The 15,436-nt window shown below is 43.1% G+C and overlaps 1 protein-coding gene across 6 annotated transcripts in view; it reads right to left on the minus strand.

The window, feature by feature from the left end:
* Positions 1 to 15,436, minus strand: part of MGAM (maltase-glucoamylase) — a 118,592-nt gene that overhangs the window by 41,416 nt on the left and 61,740 nt on the right. For all 6 annotated transcript variants that reach the window (XM_033194335.1, XM_033194336.1, XM_033194332.1 and 3 more), the window contains 13 exons: positions 14,985 to 15,137; positions 14,442 to 14,642; positions 12,570 to 12,724; positions 11,753 to 11,921; positions 11,392 to 11,488; positions 10,525 to 10,637; positions 9,216 to 9,341; positions 7,954 to 8,082; positions 7,588 to 7,698; positions 6,882 to 6,944; positions 2,231 to 2,365; positions 1,348 to 1,435; positions 407 to 545 (listed from right to left, as the gene is read on the minus strand). In XM_033194335.1, coding sequence (XP_033050226.1) covers positions 407 to 545; positions 1,348 to 1,435; positions 2,231 to 2,365; positions 6,882 to 6,944; positions 7,588 to 7,698; positions 7,954 to 8,082; positions 9,216 to 9,341; positions 10,525 to 10,637; positions 11,392 to 11,488; positions 11,753 to 11,921; positions 12,570 to 12,724; positions 14,442 to 14,642; positions 14,985 to 15,137 — 1,679 coding nt within the window. The remainder of the gene's footprint in view (positions 1 to 406; positions 546 to 1,347; positions 1,436 to 2,230; positions 2,366 to 6,881; positions 6,945 to 7,587; positions 7,699 to 7,953; positions 8,083 to 9,215; positions 9,342 to 10,524; positions 10,638 to 11,391; positions 11,489 to 11,752; positions 11,922 to 12,569; positions 12,725 to 14,441; positions 14,643 to 14,984; positions 15,138 to 15,436) is intronic.

The following is a 15,436-nucleotide window of genomic DNA, read 5'->3' on the forward strand; positions in this document are numbered from 1 at the left end:
AAAAAAAAAAAAAAAAAAAAAAACTCAAAATACAAAATATTATTTACTTTTGAAATAAAGGGGAGAGATGCCCAGTCCTCTGTGTTCTCTTCACCTCCTGTAACTAAAGCTATTGCACCGCCGGCTGCCCTGTGTGACCATTATGGTGTCTCCATGTGTGTCTTTCCTACTAGGATCATTAAGTTTTTCACTGGTGGGACCATGTCTTATTTAAATCTGTCCTCCTCCTTTTAATCAGAGGGCCTGGCTTCATGTCAATGAGCATTTGTTTAATAAGAATCATTACACGGTTGTCATGAGAATCTTCTTAACCCTTAGAATGGAGAATGAAAGGAAAACTAGGGTGGCTATGTCAGTCCCTGGCAATCCCTCCGGGTTGTGACAGCTGGAGAAGGCAGAGACTCACTCGTATGTGGGTCTGGTCTGGGACCACCCGTACAGGTTGTGCACGTTGTAGTGCTGCACCGGGGAGCCGTCTGGGAGGATCTGCTGACTCTCCATGCACAGGGTCTTGCTGCTCAGGCCCCAGTCCCTGGACTCCAAATCTGACGAGGAAGAATGGGTGAGGTGAAATCCAGCCCCGAATCTGCTTATCCCTGACCTCTCCTCAAGGGATTGGACACTGGATCTTAAGACAAACTTGAGTCCTGCCTGTGTCACTCTCCATCTTCCCAGAGACACGAGCACAGAGCCCCCAGCTGTGAGCTGTAATGGCACCTGCAGTGTTTCCAACACCAAGTTCACTGAAGAAAGCGGGGGTGTAAGGAAGAGGGTACAGCTGTCGAATAGCACATGACAGACTCCTTTTTAGGCTTCTGACTTGTCAATTATGTCCGTAATTCTATGAAGAAGACATCATTATCTGTCTTTTACAGTTTAGCAAACTGAGATTTGGAAATATCGCATAATCTCTGAAAAGCCACAAAACTCCTAGAGAGAACAATTTCTGGAGCCAAGATATGAACCCAAGTATAACTCCAAAGTCCATCAGCTCCATCATAAGGGGAAGCCAGTAATTCCCACCCACTGATGACACAAGAAATTCCTGTGATGGAATTTACACAAGCCGAAAAACTAAGAAACCTAGCTGTGAGAATCCTTTGTGGCATGAGCACTGCTAAGTGCTTTCTGGACAAATTTCAAGAAATTTGCTCAATGAGTCTAGACACTTGCACATGCCCATCTGGGTAAAGCAAGTGCAGCGTTTTTGTCTCTGGTCCCCAGTAAACCACAGCAGCCATGAAGATGTGCCCTGAGCTGTGCAGGCACAACCCTGGCCTCTGGGCTCCTCCCGTGGCCATCTTTCCAGTCCTAGCTCTGCCAGCCAAGGAGACCAAGGGTTCTTACGTGGCATGTAGGGAGGGTGGTTCAGAGAGGCGTCCCTGCAGCCTGGAGAAACTGCCCCATTCACGAAGCTTGCTGGTTCATTCATATCCTAGAAATGCCAAACACAGACATACCTCACTTTTTAAGATAATTATGTCCGGCCAATTCTGAGCCAAGGAAGCAGTGAATACATTGTTCAACATCCAGTAATCCCTGTAGATGTCAGCCCTGGGAACTTCATCAAATCCTGGTGAGAACTGGCTGGAAAGATTGATTCACTCCTACAGAATGACTGGCTAGAGGTTTCAAGAAATAAATCTCTTCCCAGGTGGCTGTGAGGCAATCAAATTTCCAAGAAATTCCTAGTAAATTGCTTCCCAGGATTTTTTTTTTTTCCACTTTTTGAGACGGAGTTTCACTTGTTTCCCAGGTTAGAGTGCACCTGTACGATTTTGACTCACCACAACCTCTGCCTCCTATGTTCAAGCAATTCTCCTGCCTCAGCTTCCCAAGTAGCTGGGATTATAGGCATACCCCACCACACCCGACTAAGTTCGTATTTTTAGTAGAGACAGGGTTTCTCCAAGTTGGTCAGGCTGGTCTCAAATTCCCAACCTCAGGTGATCCGCCCACCTCAGCCTCCCAAGTACTGGGATTACAGGCGTGAGCCACCACACCTGGTCCGGCCTGGCCTGAGAGGTTTTACAGTAGGAGCGTTAGGTCCGGTACACGGTCTGAGGGCTATCAGGGATGTCCCACTCCTGAGAGGAGGAAGTATCTGATATGTCCAAAGTCTTCCTTGGACAATGACTATCCTCTTGACTGAAGGTCAGTGGTACATATACTCAGGCACACAAAGATAGACAAGTGCCACAGGGACACAGACACAGACACACACACTTACAATCCACAGCCCATCAAACTTCAAGCTCCTCTCTGGATTCTGTGGATTGTTGTACAGTTCTTCTATTTCCCTCTTCCACCACTTGGCAGTTGAATTACGGAAAAAGTCTGGGAAGGCCACGTAAGCTCGATATAGCTGTAAAATATAAATATAATTTGTATGTCCCACACAAATATATAAGACAGCAAACAGACACTTACTGAGAATGCAACTCACACAGATACTTGAACTGCATGGTGACAGACGGCCTGAACAGGGCCTAAATAATGTTATTAACTAATTAGAGAAATGTAGACTGAGAAGAGAAATTAGTGCAATTTGCACACCTTCCCAGCATTTGGAAAACATCCAAAAACTGTTCTCTTCATATACACATGGTTGATGATAATCAATGACCTCAACTAGTGACCTCATGCATTCGATGTCCAACCCTCAACGTCAGTCCCGCCATTTCCTAAGCTCTCCTCAAAGACAAAGCCAGGGAGAGACTGCAGACATGAGATGCATGGTAACAGATTAGGAAGAAACTCCCAGGGAGTCCCACCTATGTCATTCCCACTGAGAGAGGGGAGGAAGGAGTAAGATTACACTTCAGGATATTAGACCACTACGCCTCAGTGTTTTCTACAATTTCAGAATCACATGACAACTACAGCTGTTGGAGCATAAATTGAGAAGACTTAAAGAGAATGCATCAACTTCCCCTTATTTTCCTCTTCCCTCAAATAATAAAAGCTGTGTCTTCACTTATATGAAAGACAGATTCAAGATACAACTTTTTAACTACATTTTAGATTTTTGAGAGTCGGAAGTATGTTTTATATTCTTCTGAGTGATATTTATATTGTTCACAGTGTTCAGCTTAGAACCTGACACAAAATAAATACTCAATGTTTAATAGTGGGTTCACACCACTTAGAAGCAGCAAATAAATAGCCATACATTTTAATACACTCATGTTGTTTGTTATGGAACATTATGGTCCTTTGTATGTCTCAGTAAATAGCCTCCTCTATGCTAATCACACCACTGTAAGAGTTAAAGAGCTAAAGAATGCTGGTGAGGAGGGTGGGGGAGGCAACAGAAGGAGGACTTGGTCTAGGGGAGCTCCAGTTCTTATACACCACAGATAAAATGCAGGTAGGAACCCAGATGTCTAGATAAAGGGCAAAAGAAGGAACACAAGAAAACAGAAACAGATCAGCCTGCATGGGTCTGGCTGTCAAGGACGTGAGAAGGCAGTGGGTCACATCTCGCAGAATCTTGAGAGAATTGGGCATGCCAGGGATGCCTTTTGTGAGGAAATGGAGGTAGAAACCAGGAAACCTGACAAAAGAACTTTTCACCAGAAACTGACAGCTCCAGATCAGGCAGGGTTAGAAACAATGGAATGGGTGGGGGATGGAGAATTAGAATAAAGAGAGTATCAGCCACATCTGAGTCAGAATTGTATCCCATACGGGGTACACATGGGGAAACTGTCCAGCCATGACATATGAACTTCCCTGAGTACTGCTCGGACAACCCCAACCAACTTCATAAAAATGTTCTGCCGTTCTCCAAGGTGCTGGCTTTGCCTGCCCATTTTCAAGTCTTGCCTTGTGGCTTCTGCCTTCACTTTCTCCAGTCTTCAAACAGTGATGTACCCACCCACACACTGGGCCTCAAGTTCACCTAGCAGTCTTTTTGTAGCACATCACATGCTACAAAACGCAATTCATAGATCCCATCACAGACTTATTGAATTAAATCGCTGGAGCTTTGGACTCAGAAATCTGCTTTTCATAGGCTTCTTGGCTGATTTATGCTCAGCGAAGCCAGGCCTGGACATCAGTGGCTTCATCCTCACCAGCCTCGTCAAGTGGGTCTCACTATTAATTATATAAATATTAGATTGGTGCAAAGGTAATTGCGGTTTTGGAATTAAAAGTAATGGCAAATATTACCTGTGTACCAACCTAACAGTTACAATTATTCTATCTACCAATAATCTCTTATGAGCTACCTAAAAGATTATGTGAATCCCCTAATGAATGTTTCTTATCAGAAACCCAACTGGCATTGAGGCATAAGATTTTTTGTGGAGAATTCCCTGCAATCAGAGCTATCGGCATCCCTGCCTACTGCCCATTAAATGCCACCTGGTGTCCCTGTGATAACCAACAATGCCCTCAGATTTCCAAATGGCCTCAAGGTGGCAGTGTTGCTCCTACTGGCTGCTGAGCTGTGGGGCTCATAATGTAGTACCTGACTACTTGATAAAAGTCAGGAAGCCAATGACCCAGAACTTCTCTGGCTGGGCAGGTTCCTGTGTCCAAGTGGGCTGCTTGGACCCCTAAGCTTCTAGTTATTCCTGTGAGGAGTGACGAGCAGACAGGAAGCTAGGTCTTCTCCTTTGAATACTTACCTGATAGATGATTGATAGATAGATATAGAGTGGATATAGTAGGTAAATGGATAGATACGATAGATAGATAGATAGATAGATAGATAGATAGATAGATAGGTAGATAGATAGATAGACGATACAGTGGATAGACAGATGGATAGGGTGACGGGATGAATTGATAGAGATAGATGATAGATGGATAGACAGAAAATAGGGATACAAAAAGATGTTAGATAGATAGATAGATACATAGATAGACAGACAGAAAGATAGATAGATAGATGTAGGCAGTTAGATAGATAAATAGGTAAATAGAGTGGAGGTATAGATAGAGACAGATGATAGATAAATAGATGAGAGTGGGTGGATGGATAGATAGATTGATTGATAGATATATAAATAGATTAGATAGAGTGGGTGGATGGATAGATAGGTAAATATAGAAAGATAGGCAGATAGATAGATAATAGATAAGAAAGACAGATTCATATACAGAAAGATGCTAAACATAGATGATACATACATATACATATACACACATATACATAGAGATGATAGAGATAGAAGATAGATAGATAGATAGATAGATATAGATAGATACTTGTTCAGTACTAGATAAAAGGAAAACAGCCTTGAACTGAGTCTGACTCATTCTTGTCAATCTTCAAAACCTGCCACAGCTTCTCTTTTGTTTGTATTGTTTTACTGAATTTACCAACAGAAAATAAAGACATGGAGTCCAATAGCCAAGCAACCTGGTCCCAAGTGTGTCTCATTTTAAATTGAAAAAGAGCAACAGCTGCCAACTGCATCCAGGAAGTCAGAGACTGACAACAGAGAAGTAGGCATCACAGGCTTGCAGTACCTTCTGCTCTCACTACCCTGTTGGAGCTGTCTGAGGTCCTAGGCTCACGCTCCAGATTTTGGGGTTGTATCTAATATACGTCTTTCCCTCTAGGACTCACCACTTGCCCTGAAAACCAGCTTATCTGGATAAGGCATGAATTTTTGGCCTGTTGCCAGTCACATTCCTGGTGATGAGTGTTTCTCCTGCACCTCTCTCCATGAGCTACAATCTTTCATTATGTAGAAAGAACCCCCAAAACAGGTCTTTGCCCCTGGGCTTCTGAGTGGCTGCTAACTGAATTTACAACTGCTGAGATTTGTTCTCACAATATGGATATTTGTCTGATTAATACTTGATCCTGAGAGAGTGTCTAGACTCTACAACATATACCACATTGCTGACTGCACAGGCCAGCTTCTTTGTCCCTTCAATTCCTGGCAGATGTCCTAGAAAAGAGGCCTTTTCCTTGTCTCCCCAGCTCTCCTGTGGGGGTCACATAGGCTACACGTGCCCTGCTACCATTCCTGACCAGATAGAATAACCATTATTGAAGAACAGCTCAAGAGGTAGGGCAAGGTACTTGCTCTCCAGGAAGTCCTCGGCCCCACCCCAACAACCCTGCCTGTAGGAACTGTCACAAAAATTGATAGTAAAGCTCAAAGGCTGCCTCAGTTTAGGAGACACGCATCTTGGCCAGAGGATGGGGCTGTAGGCTTCCTAGACCTGTAAGGAGCCATCTATTCATTCAAGCAAGAAATGCTTAGTGAATCTGGAAAAAACTTCAGGTCCAGAAGCATGGGCTACCTGGATCCATTATAAGCAACAAACCGTCCCCAGGAGAGAGCAGGTTTTACAATAAGGCTGGAAACTGAGAGGTAAAAGCAAAGTTGAGAAACCCAAGGAAGGATTGGGCTCAGAGGAGGACTTATAAGTGTGAAGATGGAAAACTTGTTCATGGGGGAAAAAAAGAAAGATATACAAAGAAAAAGACCTAGTCAGTCTTCCAGGGTTGAAGACTGTTAGAAAGAGAAAACCACGGCAGCAACAGTAAGTATGCCAGTCCAGGGAAACGATAGCACTTCTAGGAGGTATCACCCAGTGGAAATTTCCTGGGCCTTTGGAATCTGACAGTCTTGGAATTGAAATCACCACTCTGTCACCTAAAACTGGGGAAAAATAATTTAAACTCTCTGGTCTTGAATCCCAAGGATAATAATACACATCTACATCCCAGTGGACAGTAAACTATTACCCCATATAAGGTAATGGGCACAGACTGACACCCAAGACACATGACCTAAGTGTTTGTCCCCTGTCATGTCCATGTCCACGGTACAGGCATGTCTAGAATCCCAGGAAGGGCTGCCCCTGCCTAGAAATCCTGACTCCACCCACATTTACAAAGCCCCTTTTACCTCCACTTGGCTGTCCCAGTCTAGAGATTCATTCACAACAACACCAGGAAAATCGGGCCAGACCTATGGAGAGAAACACGCTCAGCAGCGATGCACGAGACAGTTGCCCTTACATAGGATTTCCGAAGAAATTATTGTATAAACCATGTCCTAGGAGCAATGATACTTTGATTATCATGTAGGATTGACATAAAAGAAAAGTGAATCCCATAACATGTTACATTACTTTAAAAGTCATTAATTGGGCCGGGCGCGGTGGCTCAAGCCTGTAATCCCAGCACTTTGGGAGGCCGAGACGGGCGGATCACGAGGTCAGGAGATCGAGACCATCCTGGCTAATACGGTGAAACCCCGTTTCTACTAAAAAATACAAAAAACTAGCCGGGCGACGAGGCGGGCGCCTGTAGTCCCAGCTACTCGGGAGGCTGAGACAGGAGAATGGCGTGAACCCGGGAGGCGGAGCTTGCAGTGAGCTGAGAGCCGGCCACTGCACTCCAGCCTGGGCGGCAGAGCAAGACTCCGTCTCAAAAAAAAAAAAAAAAAAAAAAGTCATTAATTGTATCAACAAATATTGTTTGAGAAAAGGAGAGCTTCAGACCCTGGGCCAAAATAGAAAATGCCAAAAATAACATACACAGGCCTGTGACCCACTAACCGTGACCCACCCTCAGGCTAGGGACTAGTGGATCATCCCTGAGGATTATACCTTTCCCCAGACAATGTCTCCATCATTTGGGTATTTGATGAAGATGTCATCCTCCAAGCCCCGAGTGAAGGCAGGATAGGGCTGTGTCTCATTGCCAGAAATGGCTGGATCCTGAAATCAAAGCATAAGTCAGTTGGGAAAACCAAAGCCAGAGAATGAAGAGAAACAGAATAAAGCAAAACCCCTCCAGGGCGAACTCGCTGGCTTCTTCCTGAACTGTAGAGTTTCTGTGAGTCCTGGGAAATACAGAATTCTTACTGCACTTCAATTTATCTATTTGAAACATGGAAATAAAGTATAATTCTTTCTCCACCAAAGCCCATACCTGCTCCCAAACAGACCGCACACATTCACATCAGGACTAACCAGAATGAGGATGACCCGCATCCCATCAGCTTTCATGCGATTGATCAGAGCTGGAAACCCAGCAAACTTGGGGCTGAGGGTGAAGTCCAGCTGCCGCTCCATGTAGTTGATGTCTGAGTACTGCACGTCCTGCGGGAGGACACCGGGAGCTGAGTGGCTGCTGCTGTACACGCTCAAGCTTTACAGTAGAACAACCCTCCACTACACATGGTGGAATTCCAGACAGCTTCTTGTTGATGCTTTCAAATCCCAGCTCTGCCATTTGTTAGGTACAGGTGCTGGGAAATTCACTTAATTTTTTAAATGTTCAGTGACAAGATAGAAAAAAATTGAAGTCAGCATAAATAGGATAAGAATGTGTCTCTAGCATGGCTATTCTGAGGATAAGAAAAAAACTGGTTTAGAAAGTGCTTTATAAATTGCCCATATCAGGTGTGATTGTGATGACCTCCTACAAGAGGCTGCCCCTGGTATCAGTGGTTCACATTGAGGAAAAATACTGTTAATTATCCAGGGCTAGTGGTAAATCTACTACAAAACAAAGCAAAGATGTATAGTTGCTTTGGAATACTGAATCTTGAGGGTAATAATACACAACATTCTTCCTGAGACTGTAATATTGCATTTCACTATCCACTAATGGAAACACTATGTTCCACTAATGGAACAATTGTAAACAATAGAAAAGTGGGATAAAATTAAATGTGGGATGGTTCATGGAATCAATTATCTGATGACTGGGTCCCCTCCCATCCTCCATTGAAGAATAAGGTTTATTTCCATATGTATCTCCTCTGCAAACTCATCCCAGGATCTGTGTAATCCATCAGTTATTAGCTCAGAGCTGATGCAGGAACTGAGGTCATATCCACGTATACAATGGTCTGACTGGGGTTAGTTTTTTTCAGGAATTAAGTAAAAGAACTGTGGGATATCATTTATTCTTATGGAACCCAGGACGTTTTGACTAAATGTTTTGAAGACATGTGAAAGAAACAGAAGGAAGCATGAGATAGCAGAAAGAGCCCTGGAGCCAGCCTATCTCCCTCTGGCAAGTCACGGTGAGTCTTGAGCTATCATCTCTAGAAGATGGAAACAAGCACCCTTACCTACATTACTGTGCTGGGGTGAGGCTAACTGTGATATTGTCTGAAAAAGAACATTATGTCTTCATAGAATCCCACAAACATTAGACAAGTGAACCCAGACACAGAGGCACCTGGGTTACTTATGAAACTCCAGAGCCATGACTGAGAACGTACATAAGGGATCTGCGCGGCCACCATCTCGTCATACAAGCTGGCGATCTCAGAGTCGTTCTGGTATCCATAGCGACACAGCTGGAAACCTAAAGACCAGTAAGGTACCATCACAGGTCGGCCAATCAACTAGAAAATAGACAGAAAATATTAGTCCTCAGAAAAGAGACACCAGATTAAAGTTTTACATCAAGTAACAAGAATATTTTTCGATGCCCAATCTAGACAACTGAAAGCTTTCTGTTAGACTTAAGTTCCTTCTTAAAAATTATGGAAAATCTGATGTTACTCTGTTCCTAGAGACACTGTAGGTAACTCATTAAGAAGCCCAGAATCAGAGAAAAATGCCTGGCTTCGCATACAGGCTCCAGTCTTTCTAACTGTGTGACCTTAGGCAAAAATTAAGTAATCTCTTAGTGCTTCAGTTTCTTCATCTGTAAATAAAGGATAATAATAGCATCTGCTTCATAGCATTCCTGTGAGGCATGAATGAGTTAATACGGGTGAAGTGCTCTAACATGCAGCAAGTGATAAATCAGTGATGTGCGCTTGGTAGTATATAAGTGTCTGTTGTTGCTGCCACAACCACCATGGTCGTGGTCACCATCACCATCATCACCGCCACCATCATCACTATTTTCACCATCACCACCAGTAGCATGATTGTGCCCCCACCACTATCATTACCATTATCATTACCCTTCACTCCCATCACGACCAACCTACTACCACCCCTACCATCCCCAACATCACCACTATCATCACAAACACTATCACCAACATCACACTCCTCACACCACCCCACTGACACCACCACCATAACCACCATCATCATCACCATCACTACCACAAACATCATCCTCAGCCCCACCCTTGTCACCATCACCACCACTATCATTATCACCAATACACCCATCAACACCACTACCACCACTATCATCACCATCACCATCACCACCACTACCACTACTATCACCATCATTATCACCATTCCCACATCAGCATCCCCACCGTCAGCCCCTACTGCCATCATCACCATCACCAACACCATAACCACAAACACCACCACCACCACACTATCACTACCATCACCACCACTAGTACCACTATATCTTCTGCTCTTCTGCAATGCTTACAGAGGCTATACATTTAATGATAATCAGAATGTATTTATTTTTTCTTATTTTATAATCTCTCTCCAAGAAAGACCAATAATTCCAGTTATCATCTGAGAGTCATACTAATGGATGTAGGCTCTGGCACCCAGAATGTGCTGTATAAGTGCTTGATAAACTGCTGGATTTCATTCTACCTCAGTGTACTGCTGGGTGACAAGCTCTGGAGTTGGCCCCAAGAACACATAAAAGTCCAGAAGTCCCCCTGTGGTACGGTATGTCAAGGCAGGCAGGGGCTGGAACGTCACGTCTGAAAATGAAGAAAAATGCCAAGCCAGATGGAAACCTTCCACATCACGAGGGAAACCTTCCACATCACGAATCACCCCTGAAATCCACACATTCTCCGTCTTCCTGCTCCCTCCCTATCACAGAGTGGTAAGAACAGGCATTTTCTATCACACTCACACAGAACTGAAGAAGATCAGTGGAAGTCTACAGGTCCTATTCCTGGGTTTGATTCTCTTTGGGGTACTTTACTATATTTTGTCATTCTTCTCATATAGAATTTATTCTTTACACTTCAACTTTTATTTTGGATAAAGAGGTACACGTTCACATTTGTTACATGGGAATATTGCACGATGCTGAGGTTTGGGATGTGAATCCTGTTACCCAGATAGCAAACATAGTACCTGGTAGGTAATTTTTCAATGTACCATACACCCTGATACCCCTAGACTAACTTCTCTGACCCATAGTTCTACCCTAATTCAAATTATATAACTGGCTTCCACGAGCTGGCCTCCAGGATATTTGGGACCCACGTGGTGTTACTATCGTTTCTTATGTGATTTTTACCAAAATAAGAGTTGGGTTAAATCCTCTTATCACATGATCCTATACTGAAATAAACAGAAAGGCTAAAGACGAAGAAAAAATAAACAACAATGCCCGTAAAATGAAAATTTTGACTTCAAGGAAGAATTAGGCTAAACACATTCCAAACTGACTCAAGCATGATTGGTAGCCCCCAAAATAAGGGAGGTGCTGGAAGGCCTTACCCATGGCATTGCTGTTCAGCAGGAACACTCCGTGGGCACTGCCATCCTCCTCCAGCCCCATGTAGTAGGGGTGGACACCATAGGAATTCTTCTTGTACTGGAAAGTCATGGGGAAAAGCAGTAGGAGTTTAAAAGATATTACACCTGAGAAAGAAACTCAACATAAAAGTGTTTGCTAATATGGGTCTAGTTTTCTCCATGAAATCAATTAAACACGTGAAACAAAGAAGCCTGAGAATTGGCCCACTCATCTAAAACCAGAATGAGATGACCAAGTGGAGTTTGGGAAGATGAAGCCCGAAGCCTGAGCAATGTGGGTGGAGAGAAGCAGAGACACAGATCCCAAATGCTCTGTCCTTACCCCTGGGGGCTGGTCTCGGGAGAACATCCCCCAAGTGTGCCACTCCAAGTCTCTCCTATAGGATGTGTGCTCAGTTTCCCCAAAGCCATAGAGGTACTTGGAGGGAAGGCGGGTGGAGATGCGGATAAACATGTCATTGAAGGTGAAGCCAAGGAGCTGAGAGTCCCAACTGAAACACAAAAAGGCAGATTTGAAACAGAAAATGGGTTTTCTCTCTGCTTCCAGCAGCTGACTTTTCAAGGACAACAGAATGCTTGATTTTTATCCAGAACCTGTTCATCTACAAAACAAAACAGAAACTCAACTTGATTAAAGTATCATAGATATCCTCACTAAAAGCCCAGGAGTTATTCTTCATTCAACTGTTTCCCACTGTCACTGCCTCCTTTCAGTGGTTCTCCAACATACCAACCCAAGCACACCTCACCATCACAGCTGGGACCACTCCACACCAGTTCCGCCTTCCACCCTTGCACCCCTCAGCACATTTTCTACATAGCACTCAAAGTGATGTTTACTTATTATTGGTTGTCATGAGAAGAGAACCCTCAGCTGTCTACAGGGAGCAGCACCTCCTCTAGACAAGGCACCCCATAAACATTTGTTGGATGAATCCTCAGGCACACTCAACTGCCTCAGTCATTATTTCCAGAATGCTAAAGATTTCCCATGAGAACAGGTCTGAAGGAAACAACTCATCCATGGATCTGGAAGTGGACAATGTGATGCTTGGAACCAGGATACATCCAAGGATGATGGACCTGGCCGCGAAGGCACAGGTAGCCATCAGCTCTGAGTCACACTAGAAGCCACTCACATTATAGTGCCTGTACTCTTGCGGCGAATTTCAATCCCAAATGGATTCTTCTTAATGAGGACATCATAGAGTTGACCCTCAGGGGTGCTGGATGGCACCCTGGGTACGTTCAGAGGAACTGGAACTTCATACCGATTGTTGTTGGGATCATAAATCTAGGCCAGAGGAAATCGATTTTAGGCAAGAATAGTGCTCTTGAAACCTATACCCTTAGCAGAACCTTTTTTATTTTTGGACAAAAAGTTCAGATGCTATGTTTCTGTCTACTTTAAGTTGATGACATCTGAGATTTAATTAATATATCAAGTAACAATGTCAGATTAAACATTTTTTCTGTCATTTCTCATTATTAAGGCCTCTATTACATTAATATACTCAATGGGACATTAGTGCTAATGTGGAAAGTCATTCTGGAATCAGTGTGGTATTTATGAATATGTTACTTGTTATTTTCTGTGGGCATATGAGTATATAAAAATACCTTAAAACCATTATGAATTGAAAAAAAACCCTGTCTTCCCAAAATGAAATCTATTTGATTAAAATTATCAAAATCTCCTTGCTGAAGGTGGTATCTAAACTGACTCATGAGTATCTACTATGTCCCTGCCTGACACTGCACAAGACACTAGGGATGTGAGCTGAATAAGGAAGTGTTATGGTTTTACAAAATTCACATGCGAATGAGAAGTGAAAGAGAGCAGCTAACAACACTGGGGGATGTGTGCTAAGGGACAGCTATGTAGAAGTGCTGTGAGATTCTAGGGAAGGAAATGCCTAACACTGTTTCTGGGAGATTGAGATGGTGTCACGAGAGAAATACAGTCTAGAGTATTAAAAGCTTGGTAGGCATTAACCAAACAAAGGAAGGAGATCAAGTCATTCTGCTGAAGAATAACAACTACAGAGAAATGTGGGCCAGAAACAGACAAATATTTTGGAAAGAGCTACTGTATCGTCAAGGGGTAGAGTAGGCAATGGTTAAGGCTAAAACTCCAAGGAGGTTCATTCATTTCAAACCCATTAGGTGCCTACAACATGCTAGCACTATGATGAGGATACAGACATACAAGAGCATCTTCCCTGCATTAGAGGATGTACAAGAACTCAGAATTCGGGTTGATGACAGATTGTAAAGAATCTTTCAGGTAATGCAACAATGTCCTGATCACTTTCACTTACTATGTCAATAACATTACACCGCTAACTATCTGCCAGGCTCTGTATTCGATTTCAGAAGAACAAAGAAAAAGGGCACATTCCTGTCCTGGAGAAGCCTAATTTAATAGAAAAACAGACATAATACCTAGTCCATCCCTAGTCCTTAAATGCAATTAAATCCTGGAAAGAAATGAAATCACTGCACATTGGTGGCTATTTTAGAGATATCTCAAATTCAGTATCCCAAACTGAACATAGCATCTTACACTGATCAAGCACAAACCTTTTCAGTATTCCTATTCCAGTTCATGTCAGCACCATCCATATCAAGATGCAAGATACCAACACACCAGATCCTGTAACTCAACTTTCTGAATCTCAAACAGGTGCACTCTTCTCCACCTTCCTTCCAGTGTCTAGTCCAAGCCTAAGCCCTCACCTGACCTGCTTAACTGGCAGCCTCCCAACTTGTCTCTCTGTATACACTCTTGCTCTCCCAACCATCTTCCTAACAGCAGCCACAGTAATCTTCTCCAAATGAAAATCAGGGCAGGTCTCATTGTTCCCTCAATGATTTCTCACTGCTCTCTGGATAATGATCTAGTCTATTGTAGCAAGATTAACTTATTTTAGGGTTCTGTGCCTGGACCAAAAAAAGGTAATGGAACTGAAAAGGGTCTAATCACTACCTGATACATGTACTCTGTTTACCTTGAACTGCAGCATTTCATTCTTATGGTAAGTGACATCCAGGCGAAGGGGGTTCACGGGTGTGGAGGGGAAGGCATTGGCATAAATGGAAGACTTTAAGGAGATGTCAGCTGTGGCCCCATGTGAATTATATTGAACATTACTGACAGAGTATAGATCGTTGACAAAATAGCAAAAAGGGACTCCAGAAGAATTGGATGCCTGAAAAGTAAGGCCAAAGTCATAGATCAGCACAGCATGTGGTCTTAAAGTTCTCTAACCTAAACAGGGTTAATAAAGTCATTTTATATGACAATAAAACCAGTTTATCACTCATCACTTGGCAATAACATAACTTTAATTTCCTGGTCTCCAAGCAAAATATTCATTTTAAAAATTTTCACACATGTCCCCACCTACTCTTCATATCCAGAGCATGTCCCCTAAGAAGTCCTTTCTTTCTAAGGATTTTAAGTACTTATGTAAGTACCACTGCTATGCTTAAGAAACTATAGATTAGGTGTGGAGGATGTTCATGTACACGAACCCCAGCAGCATGGTTACCTCCCAGATACAGCCACGGGCAGCGCAGTTTTCTGCAGAAGCACCATTCTCATCAGGGTAACAGTCTATTTTTTCATCCTCCCTTATCTTTATATCCCACTCCACTGTGTATGCTTCTCCCAGGAGAAGATCGATATCTGTGATAATGGCAACCTGTAGGAATGCAGAAATCACAAGGAAATTCATCTTTAGGAGATAGGCCTTGCAAGATCTGAGGCTTTTGTTTTTCAAGAAAAAAAAAATAGAAATTAGACCAGACATTCAACCATCCAAGCAACATATGACCTGAGCTCCTAAGAAGAGAACAGCACATTGTGGGAAACTACTTAGCAGCAATAGGGCAAATGTCTCCCCTCTAGCAGAATGTTGTCCATAGCATAATGAAAACAATTCGGTCAAATAAAACCCGTCATGATCACCCCTTATTCTTTTCTGCCCTGACTCCTCTTAGC

Source organism: Trachypithecus francoisi, unplaced genomic scaffold, assembly GCF_009764315.1.
Source record: "Trachypithecus francoisi isolate TF-2019V2 unplaced genomic scaffold, Tfra_2.0 Lachesis_group4, whole genome shotgun sequence".
Taxonomy (NCBI): Eukaryota; Metazoa; Chordata; class Mammalia; order Primates; family Cercopithecidae; genus Trachypithecus; species Trachypithecus francoisi.